This window comes from Bombus affinis, chromosome 15 (assembly GCF_024516045.1).
Source record: "Bombus affinis isolate iyBomAffi1 chromosome 15, iyBomAffi1.2, whole genome shotgun sequence".
NCBI lineage: Eukaryota > Metazoa > Arthropoda > Insecta > Hymenoptera > Apidae > Bombus > Bombus affinis.
This window is the reverse complement of record NC_066358.1, coordinates 108637-120479: the sequence shown is the minus strand read 5'-3', so window position 1 is coordinate 120479 and position 11843 is coordinate 108637. Positions and strand designations below refer to the sequence as shown.

The window sequence follows — 11843 nt, the reverse complement described above, 5'->3', positions numbered from 1 at the left end:
TCGCCAAAGCACCCGTGCCCGGTGAGCACCTGCGTCATTCTGTAAGTCAGGGGGGGCCCGGCCCCATCCAACCAAACATCCCAGTTTGGAAGGACGGCCACGAGAACCCTTAGCCTCGGCGCGCCCGTCCTCATGTCGAGGCTGACACGCCATCTGTCGAGCAGGGCCCGTCGAGCCCGACCCTCAACGTCGTCGTCGCCCACCGTCCCGACCCCGTCCGACAGACCCCGCGTGTGGAGGTAAATTTCGCGACACCTCAGTGCCTGCAGTTCGAGCGGGGGGAACCCGGCGAGCACCGCCGCTGCTGTCGCCGAAATGGTGCGGAAGCCCCTCACTACCCTGATGGCCACCGTCCTGTGCAACCTCCTGACCTTCAGGAGGCTACGGCGGTTGGCCATCAAGTCCTCTGCCCAGATCGGAGCTCCATAAAGGAGCCTCGATCGCACCACGCCGGCGTACAGACGGCGCACTCCAGGGCCCGCCCAGCCGAGGCAGCAGACGTCTAATGCATTCGCCATCTCCTCGACCGATGGTGCCAGGCGCTCGAAGTGAGCGCGGAAGGTCCAGTGACTGTCAAGGGTCAGGCCCAGGTATTTCATGCTGGTTCCGACCTCGATCTCAGCCCTCTCCAACCTCAGGCGATAGCCCGCTGGAGGAGTATAGTTAATCTAGACGACGTTTGCTATGCAATCCTATCATGTGAAAGGAACCGGAAATATTTGCAGTTCAGGTGGTAAAGTCGCCTTTTTCAGGTTTTTTGCCTACCTTTCGTTTTAATCATAAGCCCATTTATTTTTACGAAATTATTAAAACTTGTCGTCAACTATTTACGGTCATAGGGACTAATCTCAGTGATCTTTTTGGATGATATTCCATGCATTGGGAATAATTTCGAGACATGTAAAAGGAATATTACAAAGACGGAAAAATTGTTCCGGTTTTTAGGCCTCCGGATTAATAAGGAAAAAAGTACTATGGTCTCTAACATTAGATGTAAATCTGTAGATTTGGTTATCGAGTAGGTACAGTACTGTATCGAATTATCAGAAAAACGATCGAAACGGATCTATGATTACTTTCGATAAAGAAGATGTGGGAAATCAAAGAATATGAACGAACAATAAGCAAGTGAATTTGCACATTAACAAAGGCGTAAGAGGATCGATAAGGATATCTTATAGGAACGTAAGAAGAGCAAAAAACAAGGGGTTGTTGGATACTGAAATTGTGAGTAAAATAGAACAGGCATCTGCATCTGCACTAACCAATCATCATCTATCATTTACATTTGGAATAATGATTTTTTTTCAGCTACCGACTTCCACAAATGAAATGTTTTAGTCAGAAATTGTCAGACAATTCGCTGAAGCAAATATTCGTAAGATAACCACAAGGAAATGCCTTAAAGCCACTGTTTTAATAGATAGTTTAATAGATAGACAGTTTGCAAAAAACAAGAAAAATAAAAAAAGGGATACAGATAAAAAACAGAAATTAAAAGAAACAAGATGGTCAAGAAGGAAATTATACGAAATAAATAGGCTGAATCTTTTTCTTTTGAAGATATTTTTTTTATTTATTTCTTTTTATTCACAATTTGTCCAATTTGGACATTTGGTAGAATTTTTTAACAGTTATATTAACATGTTGGTGGCTACCCCCAGCGGGGTACCATCCTCGCGTTTGCTAAGTTATATCCTTTGTAAGTCTGCTGGGTGTTTCCTTTTTATCCTTCTTTCCATATTTGAGGTGTTGATCATTTCCGCAGCTAGCCGGTTTGGGTATGAAAGAATAGCAACATGCTATTCTTTCTTTGTATCTTTCCGCATAACTGCTAATTACTTCTTTGACCGTTGGTATTCCCAGGTCCCTCCGTTCTCGTTTCTAACGTACCATGGGGCGTTTACTATCGTTCTAAGAATTTTAGCTTGTATTGTCTCTATTTTGTTTATATGGCTCATTGCTTCTGTCCCCCATAGTGGTATTCCGTACGTCCAGATTGGTTTTATGATCGTTTTGTATATTTTTAATTTATTTTCTATGCTTAATTTGGATTTTCGACTTGTTAGCCAATTCATTTGTCTCCTTGTTGTCTGTATTTTGTCTATTATTGATTTAGTATGCTGTTTCCATGTGAGTTGTGTATCTAAGTGGAGTCCTAGGTATTTGACTTGCCTTGTTTGTGTTATATGCGTGCCGTTCAGTAGGATGTTTGGTGGTATCTTTTTTCGTAGCGTGAATGTAATGTGGTTGCATTTATTGGGGTTTGCTTTTATTTGTTTTTCTTGTAGCCAATTTTCTATTTTTGTGATATGTTCTTGTAGTATTTTGACTGCCGTTTCTGGGTTAGTATGCCTGATTAGTATAGCTGTGTCGTCCGCCAATGTCAGTACTGTGCTGTTGGTAGTTGTTGGTATGTTCGCCGTGTATAATGTGTATAGTATTGAGCCTAGGACGCTTCCTTGTGGTACCCCTGCCTTGATGTCTTTAACTTCAGAATATGTGTCCTTGATTTTTATTACGAAGGTTCTACTGCTTAAGTAAGATTTTATTAATTGGTATATTTGTTCCGCAAATTGTTTCCTGATTATTTGTAGTAGGCTTTCGTGGTTTATTTTGTCATGTGTTTTCTTTATGTTCATAAAGAGGGCTGTGCAGTATTGTTTGTTTTCTAATGCTGGTATTATTTCGTTAATGAGTCTGTGCTCTATCGTGGAATGTTCGTTTCTGAATCCAAATTGGTGATCTGGTATTAATTTTTCCTTCTCTATTATTGGTTTTATGCGGTCATATATTATTTTTTCCAGTATTTTGGAAAACACAGGAAGTAGTGATATTGGTCTGTAAGATGCAGTTTGGTGTGGGTCTTTGCCTGGTTTAGGTAACATTATGATCTGTGCTAGTTCCCATAGTTTAGGAGAGTATTTGATTCTTAGTATTGCATTGAATACTATTATTAGCTATTATTATTGCATTGCTATACTATTGCTATACATATTGCTATACTATCATAGAATATTTTTGGCCATGTACCTTATTATTAAGTGTTTATTTTCTTCTGTGAATACATTTTCTGTGAATCACTTATTTTATTAACATCCACATTGGAAGTTATCGTCAATGTTCTTACTAGACAACGAATGAAAAAATATAATGGTAATTACTTTTTCAACTCTATTTGGATTTCCGCGAATGTTTTACCTTTTGTCTCAGGGGTAACATGCAATATAATTGCTGTACAAACTGCTACGATTATAAAATACACAAAAAAAGGAAGCGAATGACCGTAATTCAAAGTTATTGCTATCCATATATAAAGTTTACTTCCTAATGTAGCAAGCAATCCGCCGATTACACCGACGAGACATGTGCTTATTGCTTTAATCTCAGTTGCAAAGATTTCTGACATTAGAATAATCTGTAAACATAATAAGCCGCAATTGAAAGTGAAAATTAATATAAGAGATGATATAAATGGAATCCATGAAACCGATAGCACATCTGCGTGCATATATTCTTTCGAAAAGAAATAAAAACCGATCACGAAATTGCAAATTGCAGCGCTGACACCTGACGCAAGTATTAGTGGTTTACGACCAAATTTGTCGACTAGCAGGGTTGTTACAAGAGCAGAAATAAGTTGTACTACACCAATTACAACATTTACGACATAATCTGACATTATATTGTTTATTGATTTAAAAATCAATTGCCCATACGTCAGAATCGTAAAGAAACCTCCAAAATGTTGCGTCACTGCAAACAGCATTATACTAAGAAATGCACGAAAATTTGCTTTCGACGTAAAGATATCTTTCAAATTTCCACTTTTCGATGATTGCTTGTCCTTTTTTGAAAGGGAATCGACGATCGTTTGAAGCTCTTCGGAAATGTCACTTTTGCCCCGTAGTTTCTCCAAAACTTCTTCCGCTTCGTCTATTCTATTCCTCATTACGAAAAAGTACGGCGATTCTGGCATAAACCAGAATATGATTACAAACCCAATGTTAATGATCAGGAAAGCTCCTGCCATTGCAGATAATGAAAGATGCGGTGCAACTATGAAGGTTACAAGAATACCGATGTTATAGATGATAGTCGTTAGAGAACCTCCAGCTCCTCGCGTATCTGGTGATGATATTTCACCTATGTATATTGGAGCGACACAGATAAATAATCCTAGTGTTATTCCAGCCAGAAATCTTGCCACATATAGTTCCTGTAAAAAAAATAAGAAGTTATTTCTGGATTATGATATAATGACGAAGAAAGAACAGAAAGAAAGAAACAGGATTTAAAATTTAATGGAACTGCAGAAAATCTAATTACCCTCCGATCTCGATGATTTTGAATATATTTTAAAAGTCGATATTCTGAATAAGATTTTCTTATATATATATAAGGTGTGACTCGTTTAGTTTCAAAGATGTTCGCGATAAACTGCTGATGCCACTATAATGAATTCAGTCTATAGTTGTGCATTTGTGGCTGCGTGTGCGTTAGTATTGATTACCCGTTGCCAATTATGTTCTGCTTATAAACTTTCGTCGGTCATGCTTAAAGGCATCGTGCTTGAAAGTATAACGTGCATATGTGAGGCTGTAAGAAACGTCTGTTAAAACTTATTGGTCGAGACGCTAGACTCGAAAGGATCACAAAATGTTCTGGACCCTAGGCTCAGAAGAATGTAGCAGCAGCAAAGATTATTTGCCACAGGAAGGAAAGGCTGATTATTTTACCAATACGAAAAAGCTGTAAGATTTACATGAAGTGGACTGTATATAAGCTGAATGTGTTTGATGTAAAATGATTTTGAGTTTGAAAGCGAAATAAGCTTGAGAGTAAGTATCAATGGACTGTATAAATGAATTGACTTGATAAACTGAGTCAATGAATTGGGTCAGTGAACTGTCTCAGTGAACTGACTCAATGAAATGATTCAAGAAACTGATTCGATGAACTGGGTCAATGAACTGTGTCAACTTTCCCAAGAAAAAGCTCTTATAATTCGTCTGAGAAACGATAGGGGGCAAGACACGCGAGTTCGTTATTTGGTAATTTTCCTTCCAGACGTGACCATCCCCACGTTATTGATTTTGCGGTTCGTGGGGGTTTACACAGGAATGTCGGCAACGCTTACATAAAATAATAACAAATTAATTGTAAAAACACTACGCGAATGAATAATTGATATTACTACGAAAAGAACTTTTTTGAGTTGTAAGTTCTAACAGATGCGTTTATAAACAAAAGATAAGCGGCCAGCGGACGGTAACCAATGCTAACGCATTCACTGCTACAAATGTACAACTATAGGCAGAATTTACTGTAGTGATACCGGCAGCTTTTGGCGAATATGTCAGAAATTAAGTGCGTCCAGCTTTTACATGTATAGGAAAATATTGTAACATATTGAGTTTCGCAATATATCAAAAAGTCATCCAAATCGGAGGATCCGAATTTTCTACAGTTTCACCTTGGAATTCTATAATTAAAGCTGTTGTACCTATGTGTATAAATAGACATTTCATTTTTAACATATATTAATATAGATATAGAGAATGATTATTCAATTTTGTTTCGTTTTGAATTTATAACCTTTTTTATAATATGAAAAATGATAATTTTAAAGTGGGAAGATAATTATTTTGAAAGTTATGCGTAAAGTTTATACCATAAAACTGGAATTGTTGGACTTTATCTTGAAAGCTATTACATAAGATATTACATGATAAAAAAAAATAAGTCAGAAATTGCGCGTATTTCAAAAGCCAAAGTTTGACGAAAATAACTTTACACAGCAAATGTAGGGAAAAATTTAGTAAGATGGCAATATTAAGGGGAAAAGAGTATATAATCGTATAGAGATGTATAAAAAGTAATATACATACATACATAAGTATACATACATAAGTATGTATATAAAATCGTTGTTTATTAAAAATTAAATTCTTTTCTTAAAATTAAATTTCTTGTTTGGTTAAATTTTGTTTTGAAATAGTTACGAGTTAGCTTGTTTGAATAGGTAAATGATTTTTCTTCGAATTATTCCATTACTTAACTATCAAATAGAATTTTATATTTTAATAAATGTTTCTTGAAACAATGTCTCAAATATTTCGATTTTATTATATCAATAATTACATCAGAAACACTGATTTTACTAGGTACTCATATTCAGATAGTATTGATCGAAGACAATTGAAATAAAAATAATTCTGAGAACAAATGTTGTTATGTTGTAAAATAATTTGACTAGATTATGCCTGAAACATATGCAAAATGCAACAACTAAAACTCAAATTAATATTAAAATTCAAATTATTTATTATTTTGTTTGAAAGTATTATCTAAAATGGAAATTACTTGAAAATAATTTATTTGATCCTAAACACAAAATAATCTATATTATTTATAAAATAAAAATGTGAATTAAAGTAATTGATCCATTACTTCAAATTGTGACTTTTCATCATTGTCCCAAATAAAATTTGTCCAAGCCTAATAATATTTAAAATCATGTATAAGCCGCAAATGAATTTTGATTAATTATTTACAAAACGATCCTTCTTTATTATTTCGGTGATTTTCAGATATGTACTCAAAGTTGATTTCTGAAGAATTACATTTATATATATTAACCATCGCTTGGTATTTGTTTCATAGATATACAGACTATATATTATATTATATTATAATATTAATATTATATACTATATAATATTTGTAATGTACTTTCAGATGTTAGGAATATACTTGAGCCACGTTTTGGTTAGTTTTGATTTTGATTATGTTTGTATTTGGTTCATGTTAGATTTGAGAACGCAAATGTGTAAACAAAAATGTGTAATGTCTAAACTTTATTGCTAGGCATTGTGCATTTTATCGTGCATTTGGCCAAATTATGCTTATCGATCACTTTCATTTCTAATAAAACATTTCAGTCTTTGCTAGATGTCTGTAAATTAATTAACGCGGTACCACAAAAATTCTCAATTGTTGGAAATCTTATGTAATATTGAATGAAAGAAAAGAACGGGAAAACAGAAAAATGAAAAAGGGCGAGTGTATCGTGCAAAGGTCGCTTAAAGGATACAGTACTGCAGTCTAATACGACAGTTCCTTAGACATCTAACAAAAAACATCACCTAAGCGTGACACGCTGATTTTTATGAAATTTCATAAATTTTTTTAAATTATAAATAATAATGCTACCAAAGACGTTGGGCGCGTATAGTACACGAAATCTCCATAGTTCCACTAAAAGTTTTATTTCTTTGGTGGTTATTGATTCAGTTCTGAACAGCTCCCGACTCTGATGGCTGAAGTCATCATTTCATATTTGTATTCTTTATCACTGTTTCTTGATTGTTACGTCTTGTTCTAATTAGTAATGTAACATTTGATCATATTGCAAATGTGATCGAAATTCCCATAGTTACAATTTTCTTTCTTATCACCTTTAGCTGTATAAGTAGCGAGAGCGCATTTGGAAAAGTATTAAATTTGTTATATTTTAATTAAATAGAGTATATTTTTAGGTTAATTTAGTTTATTTTAAATATCCCAAGAGATATTTTGCTAAATCAAGAGAAGAAGGCCAAAATTATAGCTTACAAGGATGCAGGACCCTCATAAAGAAATTGCCCTTAGAATAAAGAGATCACATCATTTCATAAATAATTTTATTAAATTATTAGGCGATCCTATGAAGAAAAGTACCCAAAGAGCGAAAATGGGAAGCTTACGTGAAGTCACATTTCGTTAATGTTGTGAACTGAAACAAAGGAGAATCTAACAGCGAGTTAAATACGAGCAGATTAAAATCTACCGGTTAATAAAAGGCGTTGCTAATAAGTTTTGCGAAACATTAAACGATTCATATAGAAAAAATTTCGGAAATACCCCTAACGTAACATCATAAACATTTCTCGCATTTGCGAAATATCATATGACTTGGGATGAAAAGTAAAAAAATGTAATTCTTTCGGACGAAAAAAAGTTTAACCATGACGGACCAAATGGGTTTAAATTTTACTGTCATGATTTAACTATTATGGTACAAGTTGCATTTATCTACACTGCAAAATCTCTAATGCATTGGGTATTAAAACTAAGATTATGAAAACTGTATGTTGCAGCAAGACAATATAACCATTATTTTCAAACGAAAAATAAGCAGTAGCCCATGCATCCTCCTGATCCCCCATATTTCCTAATTGAAATCCTTCGGGGAATATTAGCTCCCAAAATATACGCAAATACAACGCAGTATACTAAATGCCAGATCTTAAGGGTGGCATAAGACAAGCGTGTGCTATCATAGAAATCGTGACTACAAATTTTAATCGAAAGTATGAAAGAAAGAAGTTTTGAAGTTATCCACAGAAATAAGGCAAATACATGTGTATTAACATGTAATTTTTAAACAAAATATTTTGTTCTATAGATTAAATATAGTACAATATTAAATTGAACTACGGATATTTTACCCCATCCTCTTACTGTAAATATACACACATATTTCAAGAATTGTGTACATAAAGACATATATTTACCTTACAATTGTTCAGTTGTCCTTTTTATCACTCTAATATTACATATTGCATAAAATATTGCGCGGAACTATGGAAATTTTACGTATTATATTTTTGTTAAAACAATTACATTTTTTGGTGAAAATGAAACTTAGAACTCCTAGAGATAGAATAATTATATCAGTTAGAATTCTATGTTTATGAACGGAAAACATAGATGTGTAAACAAATTTTAAAAAATTCATTTGTTTAGATAATATTTTAAAAATTATAACCTTTTATTAATTCCTCTTTTAAATATTTATCGATTTTCATAAACATTTATATATGTGAACTACAAACTTATACTCGAAATAAATCAGAATTTTGATTCTTTTTGCAAATTAACGAATATAATTGTTATTTCAAAATGGACAAACAAAATGTTCCTAGTTGGTTTGTGTATCATTCGGGATAGGAAATGTAATCAATGTGTCTGTTTCTAGCGTGGTAAAAACGAATAGTATTAAATGCTGAAAAAGAAGAAATGAATTTGATATAACGAATTAATATTTTTTTATCAATACATACGGTGAATTATAAATACACGTCATATTTCAGAAGGCGTATCTACACAAAAATAAAATAAGTACAAATCTTATAAGTATATGTTCCTACATACCTTAATTTTCGAGTTATGCACGATTAAAGAAGATGTTCAAAGTGTCCGCTTTGTACCTCAACATCATCTAGATATTGCGCGCTGTAACACATCGCTGTACGATCATGTACATTATTCGTTTGCATCGAATACACAATAGATTTTAAACGATTCCAAAAACAAAAATCTAACGATCTGTATCACAGTAGCCATGCAATGGGTCCATCTTACCCTATCTATCAGCTTGCGATAATACTGTTAAACAATGCTTTAAAAAAAAAACGAGGTGAAAACTTCGAACATTTTTTTGTAATCATTTATAACTTGAAAACTCAAATAAGTAGGACGTTCGAGTATATTCATATGACGCCTTTTACATATTTTAATATGCAAATTCACCCACTGTTGTATGGACATGACTCATCCTCTAATATAACTTACCCAAATAGACGTTGCGATAGTAATTAAACTCCAACTGACTAAGAGCGGTAAAGCACTAAACAACAGAGTATTTTTTCTGCCAAATTTATCAACGATAAAAATATTAATTGGTGGCGCTAACATATGTCCAACAGCCACAACTGCCACCAACGTAGAAACAGATGATGCTGTGACTGGAATAGGCGAGTCTTCGGACATTAATATTACTATACTTGGTGAATTCCATCCTACGACGAATCCAATGCAACCACTCATAATGGAACCTGATAGATTCATGTACGTAATGTACATGTACGGTATATGTATCAATAAGGAAAAATAATTCGACAATATTATTATAGATCATTATTATAGATATTATATAATCAAAAATACAACTTTAACCGGCTGCGTTTTTTTCTTTTTAGTTACTTTCTTTCCAATGTTATTTTTTATGGCTAACAGATTTCTTAAGATTTAAGAAAAAATTGTCGCTATAAAGAATAACTGTCAGTGGAATGTGTAATTTTTCATTTCAAGTCTTTGATAGATCTTTTTCTTTAGAATTGAAAAAAAATATCGAAGAGCAAAATAATTGTATAATTACATGTCAAAATAGCCAAATATTCCCAAGTTTTTGAGCCATCTGGTGATGTATATTTCCTTCCGTCTGCATCAATACTCATCTTTACAATTTATATTTCATACACTTCGAGAATAAATTATACAACGGATGTTAACCTACAACTGAGTCAAACGAACTAAACGTGTTTCATCACATTATTTAATCAACGTGAGAGACAACAACTTGCTACCAAAAAAATGCAAAACAGACATAAATCCTGCTTATCGTGTTTGTAATAGTAAACTGTCATATTTGAAAAAAGAAACACACATTCGCTGTAGACAGTATCATTTCCTCTTGCGATGGTACGTAGATCCGTAATCCTCAAATAAGAGTTTGCGTCACGCAATCTTGATAAGAAATGTCATCAGCTTATATCAAATTATTTAGATATAAACATATACATTTTCCGTGAACACGAAAAATTTTCCGTGAAAAATTACTGCGGTGATAATTTGTTAATAGTTTCTGTTCACTAGTAGTTTTCAAATTTTATTGAAATAATATATATGTATAGTCGAAACCATTGTTACTTATAAATCAAGATATCTTTGTTAAGATGTGTACACTTTAATTAATTCACCTGCAACATATTCGTTTCGAACGAGTGACGTTATTCTGCAAAAAGAGTAACAGATAAGATTGAAATCTGCATGATCTAACTCCACATAATCCTGAAGCACAGTTAACAATTATTACTTCGCTATTTTGCATTTTTCAAAATCAGAAATTTCTAAAAAAGTATAATAAAAGGTAAAGACTAAACAAACTGTCAAAATAATCATAGTGAAATCAACAAGGATGTGATTCTATGTGAAAAAATTAATTTGATATAAAATCAAACTTTTTCATGTGACACTTTGTTTCCAAAAAAGTTGGGTTTAGAAATTTCATAAATACTAGATATATGTAACTTGGACTAATCCCATTGGATTCGATTTTATAATAAATACAGAAATAAGTTAAGAGTATATTTTTTCATTTTTACATTTTTACGTCAGCACGTGATTAGGGAGACCAATTTTTGAAGGCCAATTTGCCGAACAGTACTTTCTCAATACGGTGCTAACAGAATCGGCTTCCTGCTCGCATTTGATTCTATTCAAGAAACTTTTTGACGCGAGCAGACTACTTATAATAAAATTCACAAAAACGTTCATTTCCCATGGCAAATCGTCGGCATCGATCTCACTTTGATATAGGGAGTTCCTAAACAAAGAATCCGCGACGGCTGACTCTTGTCCCGAAACATAAACTACCATATAATAATACCACTTATAATAATTCTTATCTATATCATCCTGCAGCAAGGCTGCGTTCAGGCCATAGCCCGAAGTATTCTCTTGAACGATAACATCTTTAGAGAAATTAAAATGTGTCAAAGTTGGGACTCTTTTTACATGATCTTTGGTCTCTTCGAACACCCGTTTTTGAGGTTCAGGTGAAATAAACGTCTTTTAGCAACAAACTAAGTGGTTCAAAGATCTTTGATTTATTCGGATTCTTTATCTTTATTATATATATTTTTCGATGTAATTTACTCTGAGGAATTGTATTGAAGCGCCCTTGTTGTTTGGCAAAGGAAAACAACGAAAATGCATTTACTTTTATTCATTATGAG

At 33.6% G+C, this 11843-nt stretch overlaps 1 protein-coding gene across 2 annotated transcripts; it reads right to left on the bottom strand.

Annotated features, from left to right (window-relative positions):
• Positions 1-1549: 1549 nt before the first annotated feature.
• On the bottom strand, positions 1550-10379 carry LOC126924770 (facilitated trehalose transporter Tret1-like). Of its 2 annotated transcripts, XM_050739600.1 has the most exons (4): positions 10205-10379; positions 9619-9881; positions 4081-4219; positions 1550-3972 (listed from the first exon to the last, which is right to left on the bottom strand). In XM_050739600.1, the coding sequence occupies exons 1-4, from the start codon at positions 10281-10283 to the stop codon at positions 3161-3163; spliced, it is 1293 nt and encodes a 430-aa protein (XP_050595557.1). In that variant the 5' UTR covers positions 10284-10379; the 3' UTR covers positions 1550-3160. The 2 variants fall into 2 exon arrangements, with proteins under 2 accessions (XP_050595557.1, XP_050595556.1); XM_050739599.1 differs by having other exon boundaries at positions 1550-4219; positions 10205-10378.
• Positions 10380-11843: the final 1464 nt, after the last annotated feature.